The 18,762-nt window shown below is 43.9% G+C and overlaps 1 protein-coding gene across 6 annotated transcripts; it reads left to right on the top strand.

Moving 5' to 3' along the window:
- The first annotated feature begins 314 nt into the window (after nt 1-314).
- Nucleotides 315-17,960, top strand: RLIM (ring finger protein, LIM domain interacting). Of its 6 annotated transcripts, none has more exons than XM_032701870.1 (4): nt 315-331; nt 9,804-9,992; nt 10,781-10,864; nt 11,780-17,960. In XM_032701870.1, the coding sequence occupies exons 2-4, from the start codon at nt 9,824-9,826 to the stop codon at nt 13,312-13,314; spliced, it is 1,788 nt and encodes a 595-aa protein (XP_032557761.1). In that variant the 5' UTR covers nt 315-331; nt 9,804-9,823; the 3' UTR covers nt 13,315-17,960. The 6 variants fall into 6 exon arrangements, with proteins under 6 accessions (XP_032557761.1, XP_032557758.1, XP_032557760.1 ...); XM_032701867.1 differs by lacking the exon at nt 315-331 and adding an exon at nt 448-492; XM_032701869.1 differs by lacking the exon at nt 315-331 and adding an exon at nt 489-506.
- Nucleotides 17,961-18,762: the final 802 nt, after the last annotated feature.

Raw genomic sequence — 18,762 nt, 5'->3', positions numbered from 1 at the left:
GTTCAGGGGAGTCCGTGGGCTGAAGGGTGACTGTGGGTTCAGGGGGCGCCATGGTCTGAGGGGTGACTGTGGGTTCAAGGGATGCCATGGTCTGAGGGGTGACTGTGGGTTCAGGGGGTCCGTAGGCTGAGGGGTGATTGGGGGCTCAGGGATGCCCGTGCCCGCCCCCCCCCCCATGTCACACACCCCCCTACTTTGCCCCCTCTAAAATGGCGGCCACCCCTGAGGCCCAGGGCCGCGCGCGGGGCGGGGCGGGGCCGCCCCCGGGCTGCGCATGCGCGGGCGCTCCCGCACTTCCGCGTGTGGGCGGTGCTTCCGGCGCCGTTCCTTGGTAACAATGGGGCAGGAAATGGCGGCCTGAGCAGGCAGGGCCGGGCAGGGGCGGGCGGGCAGGCAGGCACCGGGGTAGCGCGGCGGCACCGGCAGCAGCGGCACCGCGCCCGGGCGGCGCGGGCAGCGGCGCACCCACAGCGGAGGGCGCGGCGGCGGGCGGTGAGCACCGGGCGGTGAGCACCGGGGGCGGGCTCTCAAAATGGCCCGGGGGGGGAGAGGCCTGGCCCGGGGAAGGCGGCCGGAGTGGCCCCGGCACGGAGCGGAGACGGCCGGAGAACCTTCGGGGCGCGGCCGCGGGCCCGGCGGGGCGCGGGGGCCCCGCCCCCGGGGCCGTGAGCGGGCGGGGGGCGGCGATGGCGGCCCGGGCGGGTGTGCCCGGCTGGGCCGCGTTCCGGCAGCCCGGGGGGCGCCCCGGCGGCGCCTCCCGCCGCCAGCACCGCCCTCCTGCGGGGCTGGGGCTTCGCGGGGCCCTCGGGCTGAGCTGGGGAGGACCCGAAACAGGCCCTGTTTGGGGGAGCCGCGAGGGGGTGGCGGTGGCGGTGGCTGTGGCTCTGCACAGGGCCTCGAGCACGGTTCGGTGCCTGGAATCGCGGCTCACAGGGCCGTGTTCTCAGTCTGTTGAGCTAAGACAAGCAGGCCTGTTGAGGGCAGACAGGCAGGGGAACTCTTCCCATCCCACTGTGTCCTGATCAGCTCTGACCTGTTAAAACCTGTGCTGTTTGCTATTCCTGAGCTGAGTTTCTCTCCAGTTAATCACGTCATCTTTGCTCTGTCACCGTAGTTTCCTAGGCAAATTTTCCCCTGCCCCTTTTAATGCTGTTTGTTAACATGTAAGGTTTCTGTGTGTTTTAAAGCTGTTGTCAAGTCCAGCTGAATGTATGTGTTTATCTACAGTGGTCTGCTTTAATTGAGGAGCAATATCAGGTTGTATATAATAGCGTGTGTATATAATGTGGTTATTGAGATGTGTCTTGATTTTTGTGTGTAGTAGGAGCCTGACAAAAGGTTTCACGGCAAAAGACACTGATTTGGTTTTTTTAATAGTAATTTTGTTTGTTCCACCATTTTCCAGGAAGGTGGAAATACAGAGAAGCTTCTAAAGAGGAGTTCAGACTTGCTAATACCCAGTAGTATCATCACACATCGCATTTATTTGCCCTGTCCATATTGCCAGTACTGCTTAATTTCAAGTTGAAAATAGTTGTCAGAATGCTGAAATTCTGACTCTAATTTGTCCCTGAATTTTAATTGCAGTGACTTGTCAAGTCTTTTAAAAAATAAACAGTTGGCTGCTTCTGGGGCAGTTAATTATCCTAAATTGAGGGTCAGATGTTTTGTTGTAGTCCTCAACTAGCACTTAAACTGACTGTGTTCCCTCTACAGGTTTACCATTTTGGAATTAAAGGAATTATGGCTTAGAATTATGTCCTGGGAAGGGAAAACACACCACACATTATAAAATTAAGGGCTTCTTGTTATGTTAGACCACTAAAGCACAACAGCCACAATGTTCTCTTCATCAGCAGCTCTGGCTGGGTAAATGTTTGTCACTGAAACAACCACACTGGCATTTTTCAAGCCTTTAGTTGTTGTCATGTATATCATATTTATTTTCCATATTAGGGAATTCATAGACATGCCAGGGCATACTGGACTGAAGTGTTACAAGTGTCTGGTCTCCAGTATGTGTATTTGTTTGGGGTTTTTTTAATGATTATTTTTTAGAGGAATGGACAGTGCGCTCCTTAAATGGAAATGTTTTCAAAACACCTATATGTCATATACCTGCCTGGCTTTTTCTTTCCTGTGGGAATGTATCAAAATCAATTCCTTGATCTTAGTGGAATGATTCCATTTGCAGTGGAGGTGTTGTACCTTTTTTTTTTCCCAGTCATAATATACTGTTATGACTTCATATACTTCAGTCTAAAGATTGCATATAAGTCCAGTTTAATGTAGCTTAACACATTACTGGTTTGCTCTGATTTTTTTTTTTTTGTAGAGGACTTAACTTTCCACATATTAAAACATTTGAATTTAAACATGATCATTGGGTGTTTATCCAAGTTTTCATAATCTCAGACTTGGTGAAAACTTATCAGTTCTTGAGCTTTCAAAAATTAATGTTGAAGGGATAAAATCAAATGTGAACATTTCTGTCTTGAAGATACTTTTATGACAGACTTGTGCATCTCAAAAACAAAACTTCTAAGCACTGTAACAGTGTAATAACTTAGTCAGGAGCTTTGTGTGGTGAGCAGGGGTAGCCAGAAGCATCCCAGGAACTGGTTTTGCTTTTGCCCAGGTTCCTGGCTGCAGGTAAGAAACACCATAAAAAACACAAGCCTATGTCTCCTTCAGACTGCTCAGGTGTATATTAACAAGGTTCCTGTTAACAACTTTTGGCTGATGTGCAGTGTGGAAGCTCAGCTTTTTACTCAAGGAGAACTGCAGACTTGTGTATCTCATAAAACCATCCAGCAATAGTTGAATGTGTAGGAAAAGTCATCACACATTTTATCTTAGTTTAGTAATTAAAATTTCGATATGCAAGTGCATGTGCACGTAGTCTTGTTAAAATGCAGGGGCCTGCCTGCCTTGGGATGGCAGCAGAGACGGAATTCTCATCCTACACATGCCTCTGTAAATTCCAGTAGATTTTACTGCATTTTATTTTGCACTTCTGTGTTGGTTGGGCACCGAATACCAACCAGAACAAGAGTGCACATCTCGGAATTCCTGTGTGGGTTGTGGTTGTAGTGATTCTCACTGTTCTGGTGGCCTTTTACTAGCAGCTGTAGTAGCTGTACTAGCAGCAGTTGTGTGGAGACAGTAAGAGTCAGCAGTAAATGTAAAGGTGGGTGGTTGTTTTGGTTTGTTTTTTTTTTTAAATTAAAATTCAGTGAGTTTTGATTGGCTTAGTGCTTTCACTAACCAAGAGTTCTGTTTCTTCAGGAACTGAACCACTCGTGTCCTTGGATATCAGTCCTGTTTATGCTGCTGTCGCTGTGTCCACACTGGTTACTTGTGTGCAGCTTTACTTCTTCCTTTGAGCTTCTGCTTGCTGATGTAGCAGGAAGCTCATTTCTGGGTGAAAAGAGCATCATTTCATGAGATAACAGTGCTGGAAACTTGTTGTACCTCATGTACAGTGTTTCTCTTCTGTGATATCTGAATTTGGCAAAAGGCAAGACTATCTTAATTTTATTTTCCATTTGTGTGTGAAAAGTGTTGTTTTAGTAAGTGCAGATGATAAAATGTGAAGCCCTGTATTTTGGCAGTTGTTCCCACATTTTATTTTCATAGCTCCATCTTGGTTCCACATGCTCTCAGTGTTCTGGAATTGCTAAACTCTGCCCTTTCGTAGATACCCTGATCTCTTCACTTCTCTCCAGCTTACCGGGAGTTGTTAGTGTTTCTCTTCTTTATCCCAACAGTTGGTTCTGCTGAAGTGTTTTTTCTCTCCTTTTTTTTTTTTTTTTTTTAATTCTGTGGAATTTTCTGCAACTGTTCTGCAAAAGTATTCATCTGCTTTCTGTTGTTTAAAACCTACATTCAGAATGACTTCTTGTTTCAGGGCCTTTGCTTTGAAACACTGCAGTAGTGAAATAGCTGAATGCACGTTTAACGCTCCTTGTTAAGCTGGCATTTCAATTTTACAGTATTTTACACAGAACACTTCAATAGAAGATAAAATTATCTTCCAACTCCCCAAAAGTGGTGCATGTTCCATGATAGTTTTTGAGTCAAAGAGGACACAGGGAGTTCTGGAGTTTAAAATTTGTGGTAAGTTTAGTAGAAGTCTAGTAAGAACCTCAATCTGTTGTTCATCAGAGTGGAAATAGGAAGTAACAACATCAGGAGAAAAAAATATGTCCAAAATTCATGATGCAACTTTGAAAACTAGGGAATTTTGTTACTTTTTACTGTAGATGAGCAGATTGGACCTGTGGTACCAAAGCCTTTGGTGTGATCACGAAAGGGAACTTGTGCACCTGCACAAAAAGAAAAAAAACCCAAACAAACTTGACATAACCAAGCTCCGTGTATAATGCAAATAGATGACTCTCACTTCACTGTCTTCTGAGATCTTCTTCCTTTAATGATGGAATTCACTGACAGTTTTTGCTTTTGCCTTTGAGCTTGCAGACTTGAATGATGAAATATGTAAGATGAAAATGTAGTTTCTGTTATGTCTTATTTCCTTGCTAGTTTTGAGTATTGAGAAATAGAATACTGACTGGCATGGAAACTATTTTTCTAGTTTTAATCCTTCTAGGAAAATGTAGTACTTGGGAGACGGGGTGGGTTGCATGAATATTGCACATGAGATTGGGTCTGTTGTGCTCGTGTGAAGAACTCTGTGTAAGAGAACTGCCTGTTCTGGCGGCTGTTCCTGTGTCATTTGAACCGTGGAATCGAAGGCAGTGCTGGTCCTGCCAAAGGGGATGGCACGTTGGAGCTGCTGGAGTCAGAGTTCGTGGAAGGCACTTGGACAGGCAGCTGTGCTGGGCTTGTGAGGAGCTGACATGTTTCTGAGGTTTGTTCACTGAGAGCAGGGCAGGGCAAAAATAGTTTGTAACAGCCCAAACCGAAAAATACGTATTTCTGGCTTCCGCTACTGAGTCACTTCTTTTAGTCCAAGGGCTGGATAATTTGTGCAGAGTGGAAGTAAGCAAGGTGCTCAACTGGTTGAAGGACCTAATTAAGATGAGGTTATGAATCATAAATGGGAAGTTGGCCTTATGCTGAGGACATCTGTAAAACACTCCCATTGCCATCCTCTCTTTTGTATATACAAAGGAATTAACTGTGCTGCTGGGACGTGAGGGAACTCAGGAAACATTCCTACCATACAGGGCATGACAGAGTCTCATGTCAGGTTGAAATACTGGTAACACCTACCGGGGGGAGTTCTGGAGGAAGTTCTTGTTACACAGCTCTCGTGAGCAGCTGACTCATGTCTGCAGTTTAACTAATTCCATGCCTTGTCCTGTTAAAACTTGAGACTTGCCCCCTAAATCTAATGAAGATTATAACTTTAAGATATTGCTTTGTTGTTTAACCCTGCTAATGAGTGATTTCTGAATTGATCAGATCTTCTAAGTTTTGCATAGTTGGTTTAATGAGAGTTTTAATGTTTTATGGAATTTCTTTTAAATTAAAAAAAAAAGCAGAAATGCAGGCTAAGGTATTGTCTTGGTGTTTACAGTTAACTCATGTCAGGAGATACCACACATTTTTGAAGGTGGAAGGACTAGTGATTTATCACAATGCCTTATGTCCATTAGTGTCTTTTCTGGGAAGAATTCTGTAATCCACAGTCAATACACTGTGTTGTTGTTGTTGAAGATAAATGGATAACCCAAGTGTGTTATTCCAGTTTGCTGTCCCACTAGGCTGTGAACTCTGGATTTTGAGCAGTAGTACATTCCTGACTGGATTTAGTTTCCACACAACGTGGCATAAGAGAAAACATAAAATATTTCTTATACTGTGAGAATGATAACTTTGCATTATTGAGGGAATATCTAGTACTCTAAAATTCTTTCCAAAAAAGCATAGTATTACTTCCTCTTGAATAAAAGAATGTAACAAACAATAGCTTTTGTGGGCTTGCTGCAGTCTGGAGCAGCAGTGGAGAGACAGCCAGTCATTTGTGCTCTGAAGTCTCTGAGGCTGTTGAGGGGAACTGCAGGGAAGATACTTTGCTGACTTGTGGAAGGATGGGAACACCAGTTAAGAATTTGCTGTAGTTACTGTGTCTGGATATTCAGCTGCTGAAGAATGTTTCCTTCTTTTTTTTAAGGAGAAAATTTTTTATTCTGGTAGTAATTCTCTGGCTTTGTGCAACCTTTAGGTGATCATCCCCTCCACTTTCCCATAAAGAGGTTGCCATTGCTGGGTGTCTCAGCTGAGGTTGGCAATAACCAGCGGGTCTGAACTTCCTGCTCATAGCTGTGACCTTCCCCACCCTTTGTCAACTCAGTGCTGACGAGGAAGGACACTAAAGAAGGAAATTCTGAATCTTTTAGCTTGAATAAGAACAGAGTCTTGCTTTGAGGGGAACTAAACCACTGGAAGAAAGAGGAACAGTTGAAGCTTACCTGCTTATTAGATAATCAAATGCTGGTGATTTTGTTGTGTAGGACACCTGTTGGGTTTCCCTCCTCAGGTTTCCCTGTGTTACTGGAGTCAGCTTTCTTAAGCCAGTCTTAATGTACTGTGGGGTATGAGCTGAGAGCAGAATTCTGAGGCAGGGAGAGATTTTCGGGTTATTTCTGCTGTGTGCCACGATAGGAGTCATAACTCCCATCATGGAAATCCTGCAGGACAGTCAGATGGGCCCTGCGGAGCTGTGCTGAGGCAGGAGGAGTGTAAACCTTCTAGTGAGTTCAGCCTGGTAATGGAGCTCTGCAGCAGAGCTGCTGGGCTGCTCTCAGTGGGAGCTGAGGCTTAAATTGCACAATGTGGACAAAGGGCAGAGTGGACAGGGAAGAGAGAAAGTAGCAGAAGCCTTGGGGGGGAAATCCTGTTTTTCATTTGCTGGTTTTAATATCAGAGCTCTGATTTGAAGAGTATCATCCCATTTGCTGTCAAGAGTAAGGCAGGGACAATGTGTTGCTGTGCATTTATGAGCCATCTGTATTTCCGTCAGTGTAAACATCCCATATAGATTCACAGCATTTCAAGGATAGTGAGACTGAGGCTGGTGTCATCTGTTACAGTAGCTTGAGACAGGAAAATAGAGTGAGTCTCTCAGTAGAAATAGTCGTAATGTAAATTAAATTCTTCATTCAAGATCTACTTCTGCGGCAATAAAATAAATTTTTTAAGTCTTGCCCATTAGCTGATTTTATGGTTTAGGAGGGAAGGTAAGAGATGATGGAGGAGAAGAGAGGAGCAAACCTGGAAATTACTTATTCTGAGCATTTAGTAAAGAATCACCTATTGAACTGTACATCAGTCTGTTGATAAAGAAGAGATTACATTCATTCCCTCCCCACACTTGACTTATTTGAACTCTCCCTTTTTCCCTGACCAAGGATGGTGCCCCTTTTTCTCTGAAATGGAGTAGGCAAATGCCTTTGAATCCAATGAGCATTATAAAGCCAAGGTGCCTGCAAGCACTGGAATTTTTAGATAAAAGGGAAATTTCAAAGCATAAGCAGTAAACCAAGGTCATGCTTTGTATGCATAGTGAGATTTTTTTTTTTTAAAAGCTGTTGTAGAATTAATCTAATGCTTACAAAGATATTAATATTGCCAACTTTATGGAGACATTCTGTGTGTTTTGCAGTCAGTAAATCCCAAGCTGGCAGTCATTTGGAGTAGAATATTTTACAAAACTTCATGTTGCTCCTGTCCCTCAGCATCTTACTGCATTCCCTTATTTTCTTAATCTTATTGTTGACTTTGCTTCGTTGTTATCCTAAAAAAGGGAGTAGTGGTTAGAGTTTTGATGTGTATTCCCAGAGAACTAATGCATCTTTCAAGGCTTTATTTTGGATGCAAGTCCTTCATTCTACTTGAGGCTTTTATTCAGATGTTACTTTTAAAATCAGCTGTCTTTATTTCTGGGATCTTCTCTAGAACGTCTTCAAGTGATGTTACTTGGAGCCCTAATTCTGCTCCAGGAAGCTTGTGAGAAGTTGATTGACTTTGAAGCAAGCTCTGTTCTCGTTGGCAATACGTGCCTGGCATGTGGAAGGCACACAGATTTCCTCACTGAGCCCAGTCAGGGCAGAACGTGCCTCCTGAAACCATTGCTCAACGTTCCCTGGGAATGGGGCCATCGATCGGTGTCTGACAGCACATCACAGGCAGGGCTGCAGATGGGCAATCTTTGCATTGCACCAGAGAGTCAGAAATGCAGAGGAAGCTGATGACTTCCATTTGGCACAGGGGTCACCCTGTGGTTGCTGCTGATTCCTGGAAAATAAGATGTAACTACTTTGGTAAAATGGCAGAACTAATAGCCCCGAGTGGCAACAAGTCAATACCACTAACCTAAAACCAAGTTCTAACTCAAGACAAGGAGGGTCGGAGCGGCAATTTCCTAATTTGCAAGTCTGCAATAATATGATGTCCTATCCTGTGGAATTTTTCTAGTGTTCCACACTGGGGTCGTCATGCCCTTTAATTTTCACTGTAGCAGCTGAAGCAGTGCCCATGGAGATCATGCAGTGCTACTCTTCTGTGGAGGAGCACTAATGTAAACTGTGGGCAGTCTTGACTTGACAGCTGTGCTGACAAACCAAAAAAAAGATGCTTTTTCCACTAGACAGATGTCTAAGTGTTGGAAATTTTCCAGTGAGAAGCAGAAAAGCTTTATTCTTCCAATATTTTCATGTCACATGAAGTATGGTTTAAATGAAAGGAATGTTTTCTGATGGGGAATGTTACTGCAGAGCTTTTCAGCATGCAGAGGATTAGCTTGCTAATCACCTCTATGAGTAACTAGATTCTACCAGTTGTGCAGGAAAATTCTTGATGCTTGTGAATAGCGAGGCACAGTGATCAAGGAAACTAGTTATTTTATCTTCATTTGACATATTTGCATGGCCAGTGCCAGAATGTCTCCTGCATTTGCATGTATTTCATTATAATATTTATCAGATATAGACGCAGAATTCATCGATAATATTTGACAGTCTCTCTTTCAAAGAAAATTTCATCCAAATGAAAAACAATATGAGTAGATTATATTTAAAAATATGCAACATAGAAGACAGTTCTTGAAAGCAGATGTGCACCTGGTATGTGCTGGGGGTTTATCTTGGAAATTTTGATTGTCAACATCAGCAATTCAGTAAATGCTGAAACTTGAAAGGAAGTTCTTCTCGATGTAAAACACTAAAGTTGATTTTACAAACCTTTTTCCTTGTTTGTGGAAACAAAAACCTTTTCTTTTTTTGTGCACATAGTGTCCCATAGCATCAGAAGATGCTATTTGAGTTCTTCATATCCCTTCACTCCGTTAAATGCACTTGGATGGTGAAGAGGGTGTTTCTTGCAGCAGGCAAGGAAAAGCAATGAACATCTTTTAGAGTCAGAGAGCGTGATCAGGGATGGCTTATGCCTTGTACTACAGCACTGTAAGGCTGCTTGGGGAGGCAGTTGTGGTATTAGGGATATTTTATGCCAAAAAGCAGATAATGGTGGATACGTGGTCAACTGTGTGAACATAAAGGTGGACTAAGGCTTTGGCAGATGATATGCTCTGTGTTCATACCTGCTGCTTTGTTGATATTTGGTCATGATGGGCATCAGTTTTGTTTGTACTTCTTGAAAAGGTTCGTGCTTTGAGAAGGGCTTTGGTTTTGATCTGTTGTTGTCGCACCTGATCTTAGCTGAGGCTTCATTAGCAAACTGCTTTAACCTGTGCTCTGTTCTACTTTGTAAACATGCCTGAATGTCATGCCCTGCTTCACTGCACTCAGTGAAGGGTTTGTTTTCTCCTTTTTTAGGTACTCTCCCACTCGTCAAGATGGAAAGCTCAGATTCTAGTGATAAAGGAAATATTGATCAGTCAGAAGCACAACGGCAGAGTCAGCTGGACCGGTTAGATCGAGAAGAAGCTTTCTATCAGTTTGTGAACAATCTGAGTGAAGAGGACTACAGGCTTATGAGAGATAACAATTTGCTAGGAACACCAGGTGGGTAATGCTTGTGCATCCTACTAGAATTGCTTGTAGGCAATTTGTGCCCTTTCCTGTTCTCCTGAAACTGTTTCACCCATTTAGTTTGTGTGCTGCGGTTGTGTTCCATGGGAGGAAGTAGCTTCTTGCTAATTTGTGCATACTCAAATTTGAGTGGCTCCCTGACTAGTGGAGGGGTAGTTACAAAAGTCTAGTGTTTGCACAAGTTGGCAAGAATACCCAGGTTTGACCCAGTTCCAGTTATGGACCCTGAGATGGAAAGAAATCTCCCTTAAGCATCTGTGTGCAGATTTTCTGTTGGTGAGGTTGAATTTGTAACTACGGTAGGTAGTCTGGTGAGAGATTCTGCATAGGCATTTTGATTTCAGTTCTCAATCAACTTATTACTTTCAATTGACTCTTTATAGGATTTCAACTAATTTAAACCTTTTTTCATGCTTGCGAAAGTGTTACCTTGCATATTTTACTCTGGACAACCATTTAACGGGTGACAAATAGAATGACAAAAATTGCTGCTAAGTTGTAGAGGTTACAGAACCAGAGAGCACATCTATCTTGAATAGGATGGAGCTGTTGGATATCTCAACTTCAGCAAAACTTACTTGGGACAACAGTGCTAAAGTGTCTGAGCTTCCCCATAGCAAGCTATTCAGCAGTGTCATTATGGCAGGGTTTAATTAGACAAAAGATACAGTGGCTTGTACCTTCTTGAGAAGCTTTTGATAATGCTTGCCATACATATATGATCTGGAAATATTTTTGGAAATTTTTGCTTATTTTCTAAGGTGAAATTACTGAAGAAGAGTTGCTGAGAAGGCTACACCAAGTTAAAGAAGGTCCACCACAGCAAAACAGTGATGAGAATAGAGGTATATACAGTGTTTGTGCAAACTCTTACCTTTAGCACCCGTACGGACCTTAACTTGAGTGCGGGAGTGGAACAAGTTAAACCTAGGCAGGTGGAAGGTGAGCTTTGTTTCAAAACTCAGTGCTCCGTATGTGTGATACCTGCTGCAGAGGTCAGTTTGGGACAGATTTCATTCATAACACATCTATTACTTGTATCAAGGTAGTTTCACTTGGGTTTGTTTATCTTTTTTTTTTGGTTTTTTGGGGGTTTTTTGGGTTTTGTTTTGGTTTTTTGTTTGTTTGGGGTTTTTTTGTTTTGGGGTTTTTTTTGTTTTTTTTGTTTTTTTTTTAAGATTGCCTTCCTCTCTACTTCCTTCTGGGATGCTTTTTAGCAATCCCTCTTCTTTAATTTGCCATTCTCTGCTTCCGAAGGTGCTGTATTTCTTTTTTTATCACCCTTCTGTAGAGATTGGTGGAGGATGCTCAGAGCTGACCACTGTGGTTCATTCTTCAGCGAGAGAGATTTGCCATAAAGCTCTTCACGTGAAGGCTCAGGACAAACTTAGTTCTCTGTTTAATGGTCAATAGAACACTTAATTGTTTGGAAAGGAAAACACAGAATATTGATGTGTTATGACACCTGAGGTGTCTTTCCATTTACTTACAGTAAACAGTATGTGTTATTCTGATGACTTGTTTGCTCAGTGATGGCTGCAGCCTATCTGTCCACATTAGAGCAGTGTCCACTCCTGCTCCCCTAGAAGAGCTCTGGCACTTGAGAATTGTCATGCTGTGTGTGACACCACAGCAGCACTTGGTAGGATTCAGCACTTCTGAATTGTCACTTGTTAAACTAAGCAATTACGTTCTTGGAAAAGATCACTCCAAAATTAGCTCAGTACTCTAATTTTGGTAGTTCCCTGTCTTTTTCGCAGGTGCAGAGTCCGCAGAAGATGTTTCAAATGGAGATTCTATAATAGACTGGCTTAATTCAGTCCGACAGACTGGAAATACAACACGGAGTGGACAGCGAGGAAACCAGTCCTGGAGAGCAGTGAGCCGGACTAACCCCAATAGTGGTGACTTCAGATTCAGTTTGGAAATAAATGTCAACCGTAACAATGGGAACACAAATCCAGAAACTGAGAACGAGCCATCTATAGAGCCTTCCAGTGGGGAGGATTTGGAAAACAGCCAAAGTGACTCTGAAATTCCAAGGTCTGAATCACCATCTGTAAGGCAGCCTGGATCAGAAAGGAGTACTTCGGAGGAGGTAACGGCTGAGGAGGCTTCCCCTCCTAGAGGGCAGAGGAGAGCCAGAAGTAGGAGTCCAGAACAGCGGAGAACGCGAGCTAGGACTGATAGAAGTAGGTCACCTATTAATCCAGTGAGCGAGGCTCCTCGCAGGCCTCACCACAACCCGTCATCTCAAATGCTTGACCACTCCTCAGCGCATGAGGCTGAGGGCAGCTCTAGAACTAGGCAGCACGTGACCTTAAGGCAACACACAGTGGGGACTGAGGTGCCAAGCGAAAATACAGTTCTGTTTTCCCCCCCTGAAACAAGACCTGCTCCTCAGGGAGCAGGTTCTTCAGAAACGAACGGCACCAGTGAGTCCGCAGCTGCCGGGCAGAGGCCTCCTACCATAGTGCTTGACCTACAGGTGAGAAGAGTGCGGCCGGGGGAGTACCGGCAGAGGGACAGCATCGCCAACAGGACACGGTCCCGCTCCCAGACCCCCAACAACACGGTCACCTACGAGAGCGAGCGCGGCGGCTTCAGGCGCACGTTCTCCCGCTCGGAGCGGGCTGGGGTGAGAACTTACGTCAGCACCATTAGGATTCCCATCCGTAGGATCTTGAACACAGGCCTGAGTGAGACCACATCTGTTGCCATTCAGACCATGCTGAGGCAGATAATGACAGGCTTCGGGGAGCTCAGTTACTTTATGTACAGTGATAGCGATGCAGATCCTAGCGCGCCTGCCCCCAGCCCCAACATGGAGCCATCTGAGCCGCAGAACGGAGCTGGGGGGACCTCAGGCAATGAGAATGCAGATGTTAGCTCAGGGGAGGTGTATGAAGGGGGCCATGAAGCGAGTTCAACATCTGGGGCCAGACGGGAAGGTCGGAATACGAGAGGATCTGTCACATTTGAAGAAAGTGGTTCTCTACCATTCCTTAGCCTTGCACAGTTTTTCCTCCTAAACGAAGATGATGATGACCAACCAAGAGGACTCACCAAAGAGCAGATTGACAACCTAGCCATGAGGAATTTCGGTGAGAGCGATGCTCTGAAAACCTGTAGTGTGTGTATCACGGAGTACACGGAAGGCAACAAGCTCCGGAAGCTGCCTTGTTCCCACGAGTATCATGTCCACTGCATCGATCGCTGGTTATCGGAGAATTCCACTTGTCCCATTTGTCGCAGAGCAGTCTTAGCTTCTGGTAACAGGGAGAGTGTTGTCTAAAGGAGAGCTGAATCAATGGCCAAGCAGCTGGTGTGATAGTGATGGGCAAAGAAGTCACTTCCTTTATGGCCACTTTTTGAGTGGTACCTCAGTGTATAGTAATGACTTGGAGTGAATCTTCCCTCATTAAAGCTTTTTTCTCTGGATTCAACCTTCAGAAATTGGAAAATTTCTTTAATTAGGTTTTTTGAGTTATAGTCAGTTTGGGTGTTAAATTTCACTTGTCCAAAGATGTCTACCCATTTAAAAATATTTTTTTCTTTGTGAAGAGTATTATGTTTCTTTCCCCCTGCCCAACTCCTGCCATCCCAGTTCAATAAACAGTTTGTCCTCAAGATCGTGCTTATGAGGAGTTCTTTGAGAAGTCAGCCCAGCTCGATGTCCATGAGTCGTAGGGGAGTTTTTGCAAGAAATCCAACTATCTGAAAAAATAATATGAATTTAATTGCACACTTAAACGTACTTTTAATTTTCCTCCTGGGTTACTGTTGGGCACGTCTGTGTAAATAACACTAATATTAGTCCTTTCCCCATCACTATGGCACGCTGTAGGATGAGCTGTTAGCGTAATTGGGATATTTATCTTGTGGAAATATAAGAATTACCTATGCTTGTTTAAATAAAGAAAACAAATCTGTTTTAAAATTGTAAAGCTTTTTTGTAGAAGCTCAGTACTTTTCCAATGCACTGTTGTACTAATGCATTAAGAATTAAAACTGTACCATGCTTAGATATCAAGAATGCTTTTCATACAGCCCCCACCACACAGAGAGCAAACTGAACACGAGAGAGCTGCTTTTGTGACTGTGTGCCTGTCAAGAGCAGTGCATATCTGTACTATTTATGTGAACAGCTACTGTAACATAAAGCCAGTTGGATTAGACATTTAATTGCATTAAAAAACCAGAAATTAAATGTTATAATTGCAGTGTTTTGGCTCAGTAATGCCACTGAAAAAAAGATGATAAAAATTAGAAACTGTTCTAATGGCTGGTTATTTCTTGGTATGGTTGCAAATATATAATGATACAAACTGGTTTATGCCAGTTCACTCAATGAGGTTTATGCCCAATTTTTCTACAGCATTTACTCTCAGTTTTTGAGGCATCTCTGTAACTTCAGCAGACATGTGTTGGCAGGTTGTTTATTTTTCTTCTCCATCAACTGGATTAGTAATCTCTGGATGTGTTGAGTGGTCATGCTGATATCTCCAGTGGTGGTAGCCTGTGACTCAGAAGCCACAGGGAAATAACTCAAGTATTAAGGAAAACATTATTAGAGGATTAGGTTAAATTTGAAAAGTATAGTCGATAATGAGTAAACTTAAATGTGTGGCAAATTCTAGGGATAACAATAAAAAAACTTCAATAAGATCTTTATACTTCTGATGGAGGGGTGAAAATGAATTGAATTTACCTTTAAAATCATGTACATGACATGTTGCAATTAAGAATTGGAGGATGTACCTCAACTCTCATTAGTGTGTGGGTGGGGGGAAACATCCTTCACCCCCAGTGACCCTTTCTTTGTTTTTTTCCCTAAGGATTTTTTTTTCCCTGGCTTACGTGTGCAGAGGGAAAGTGATTTTTATGAATTTTGACTCTAGGGCAGTAGTTCTGAAGGGATATGAACTGCTCGTACCCTGTGGGAGAAATGTGTGTTCCCCAGAGGACAAAACCAAAGCTGGCCTGTTCCTTTTCTCCAAGTGAAAACACATTTTGGTGTTTTAAAGTGGTGGTTGCATAAACTATAATCGCTGCTCTAACCCATTTTAACATCTCATCAGCTAGTTAAGGATTCCACAACATCCCAAAATTCCAGTTATTTTGTACATGTGTGCTTTGTGGTGTTTGCTTTAGTGGGAAACCCTGAGTGGCTACTGAGCTCTCTTTCCTCCTGGTGGGACACAGGGAACAGAAGAATAAATCAGCTCCTGCTTTTGATTTTTTTCCTTGGACACACATACCTGTAAAATCAAAGTTGGCTGTTGATTTCAGGTGCTGGGTTCTCTATGCCAAAATTTCCTCAAGTGAAATAACACTTCTGAATTTCTTCCTGTAGCATTCCCACAGCAAACATTCTCAGTTGCAGTTTCCTGTAGCTTTGCTGACTTACCAGAGAGTAGAATTAGAAGGAAAAAGCCCCCTCTCTACGTGAGTACCGTGTTAGGTGTTGAAAGCTGGATGTACACCTCTGAGACTAGAGCTGGTGACCACAAAGAAGGGAGCCCACTGGCCCAAATCCACATGAAACATGGCTGTGGTTTGAGTTTCCAGTAACATGTTGGTAGAGCCACCCTTCCAGTTCTGTTACAGTTTAGAGTGCAGTGCCTTACCATTTTATCTTTCTGTAACAAGAGCAACTAATGAAATCTTGGAGGTTTCCCAAATGGTACCAAGAACAAATAATTTAATCTCAGTTCAGGAGACCTTGAGTGTTCTCAGTGTTTCCTCTGTTTTTTCCAACGTTGAGTGTGCTGAAGGGGCTGAGTGTTCATTATCTGGAGGAGTGAGCAGAAATTAAATTGATGCAGCAGGGACTTCTTTATCTAACCAAGTTGTCTATTAGCCTCTGGTAATTAAGTTTCTATTTACCTAAATTTAGACTGGATTTAAGAAAAGCCAATATTAACATTTCAGTTGCTTACAAAATAGGAAGGACTTCAGTAAGGTTCACAATTAGCCTAATTTACAGTTTATCAAATATTTTGATAGTGAGAATCGGTATTTAGTGCTTCCCACAGTTTTCTTGGTGTTCCAGCAGGGACACAACAGCTTTGCTTGTGCCTGTAGCCGTATGAAGGGTTAAAATGGTGAGTTTTGTCATGTTCCGGGGTCTGGTTGGACAGAAAGGATGGGTTTGGAGAGGCAGAGCCTTGTGCACCAGCGCAAGGTCACAGTGCCACCGTGTGGGATTTCCTCGCCTGCCTTCAGCACCAGCGTAATTCCCTGCAGGATCAGCAGCGGGGGTTTTTTTTGGGTTTTGGAGGATTCTCCTTGTCATTGCCCAACTCAATAGTTACCATGTTTCGTTTTTTCCAAACATCCAAGCTCCTACTGGGAGTATCTGGTGCATGAGCTTCATTCTTTTCTGACAGGACAGACCTGTTCCCACAGCAGTTACAGCAGTTGCAAGGCCAAACCCTACAAGAACACACAGTACTTATTATTTCGTTTGATAGTTTAACTTGGATTTTGAACCGACACAGTTGTGGGTGCTCACTTTATTTTTTTTTAATTGGGGTTTTATCCATTAAAAGACTGAAGGGATCACCCTTCAGATTCCTGGTGTTGGCTGGATTTCCCTTTCAGATGCACTTCTTTGTTTCTTTGACAAGCTGGGGGTTTTTGCGAAGAACTTGGAGGCAGTTAATTGAGTTGTTTTAGAAATTATTTTATTAGAGTGGGTGCCACATGCCTGGAATTCACTGGGTGCATTTTAAAGGCCCTTTGTAGGAAGCGCTGGTGTGCAGGCCCAGCAGCTGCGGGATGTGACACCACTGGATGTGACACCACTCGGGTCTGAGGGAGCCATAATTGTCCATTGTGTGGACTTGCAGACAAGGGATTTCCCACCAGGGTTGGCACAATGGACCTTAACGACTGTCATCCCAGTTTCCGGGCACTTGTCTGGGTTATGCAAATGTGGGAGTCCAAAGGCCCCTTTCCCTGGTGGATCTGCAGGATAAACAGTTGCCTGCACAACCCAGTGGGCTCCGAGTAATGAGGGGGTAATGTGAGCATGAGAACAGACCAGGTAGGGCTGAGCACCATCTTTGAGCAGTGCCAGGAGGGGGGTTCTGAACTTCACTGTCACACTGCAATACAAACCTCCATCCCTTCGAGTTAGCCACCATCTCATCCTTAATTTGGGATCCTTGACAGGAGTGTGCATGTCCATGGAACTGGTGTCCTGGTTTTCTCACTCCTACTGCGGGGCTCGTGTGCTGAGTGAGGGTCTCTGAGCAGTGAGGAGCTGATGAGGAGCCCAGTCCTTGTGGAAATGTCTGTGTGCTCTGCTGCCTTCTCCCAGGAGGAGGAGCTTTGGATGAGGGTTGGCTTGGAGCCACATTGAGGGAATTTATAACAACTTCAGAAATATTTCCAGCCCTTGTGTACACTGGGCTTTTTGTTTACCCTGGATGAGGGAGGGAAGCAGGAGGGCGAAGAGACAGAATCAATGGTAACATACCCAAAGTACAAATAAGTTGTGTTAAAAAGGAGGTTTGCATCTGTTACACCAGGGCTTCCCAACCCCTATGATGTGCTACGTCTTTATTTTTCCTTCTTATGAGAAAACATACCATTGAATTTGGTTTGATTTATTTTATCTGGGTTTGTTCCCTCAAGCTAAAATACTTGAGCCCCCTTCCTGAGTTTCACTCTCTGCTAGTAAAGCTGTTGGTTGGGAAGCCCTTAATTCCACTGTGAATGTAACAGTTTGGGGGCGGGGAGGTGTTGTTTTATTTTGATTTGGTTTGGTTTTTACATCTGTTTATACTGGACTTGTTTAATACAAACTGATACTTTGAGGTCCTTGGACACAGTTTGACCAGGTTTGCCAGCAAACACTCAAGAGGAGTTTGTTCCTTATGTAAGATGTCATAATGCAAATTTAAATAGACTCAATAAAGTGCATGAAGTGTTCATTTTGTGCTGGATCATCACTCCTTGGGCTTATTCTTATGGTGGGAATGTACTGGAGTAAAAGCGTGGTTGTGTCTGTAGTAGGAATTTATTTCCTCCATACACCATTTCCCTTGAAGCTGGGCAGAAAGTGAAGAGCTGGAATGGTACAGAGTTAACTTCTCAGAAGAATTTATTGCTTCTTAGTACATAAAACTGAAGCAATAAATCTTGCTGTGTCCCAGACTTCTGTAAATCTGTCAGTGGATGTTGTGGGATACCAAAGCAGCCTCTGCAAGTTGTCTCTCCTGGAGTAGCTGTGCCTTGCACAGGTTTCCATCAGAGCCAGGGCCCCTTGCTCAGGGCTCTCGGGGCTGAGCCTCCCTGCAAATCCACTCAGCAGCTTCCAGGAGAGTCTCCCGCATGTGGCTAAAAGCTTCATCCTAAAATTAGTAGCTGAGGTACGTGCAAATACTTAACTTGAGTGGGCAGGAAATTTTGCAGGGCGTGGGAAGCCGGGTTTATTACCCGCGCTTCCCTCACCTCGGCTCCACTCCCCGGGTAGGAAGTGGGAGCCGCTCCCCGAGAGAGGAGATGGCACCGAGACAAAAGAAGGGGTAGGAAGGTGTTGTGGTGCTTGAAAATGGGTGTTTTGGTACCTGGCAGCGGGTACAGAGTCACAGCTGGGCTGGGGCTCCTCAGCACTGCGAGTGATGCTCTTTACAGACAAGGATGAAGGTCGTGGGCTGCTCCAGGGATGCATTGACTCAGGATTCTACTCCAGCTTCACTTTCTGCAGAGACAGCTCTTGGATAAGGATTTT

Source organism: Chiroxiphia lanceolata, chromosome 14 (assembly GCF_009829145.1).
Source record: "Chiroxiphia lanceolata isolate bChiLan1 chromosome 14, bChiLan1.pri, whole genome shotgun sequence".
Classification (NCBI taxonomy): domain Eukaryota; kingdom Metazoa; phylum Chordata; class Aves; order Passeriformes; family Pipridae; genus Chiroxiphia; species Chiroxiphia lanceolata.
The sequence above is the reverse complement of the archived record's forward strand: the minus strand, read 5'-3'. Positions and strand labels throughout refer to the sequence as shown.

Coding starts and splice junctions, on each gene's coding strand:
- RLIM (XM_032701866.1), top strand. CDS start 4,065: ATGATAGTTTTTGAGTCAAAGAGGACACAGGGAGTTCTGGAGTTTAAA. Junction 4,120..9,803: donor TCTGGAGTTTAAAATTTGTG/GTAAGTTTAGTA, acceptor CTCCTTTTTTAG/GTACTCTCCCACTCGTCAAG. Junction 10,865..11,779: donor AAACAGTGATGAGAATAGAG/GTATATACAGTG, acceptor TCTTTTTCGCAG/GTGCAGAGTCCGCAGAAGAT.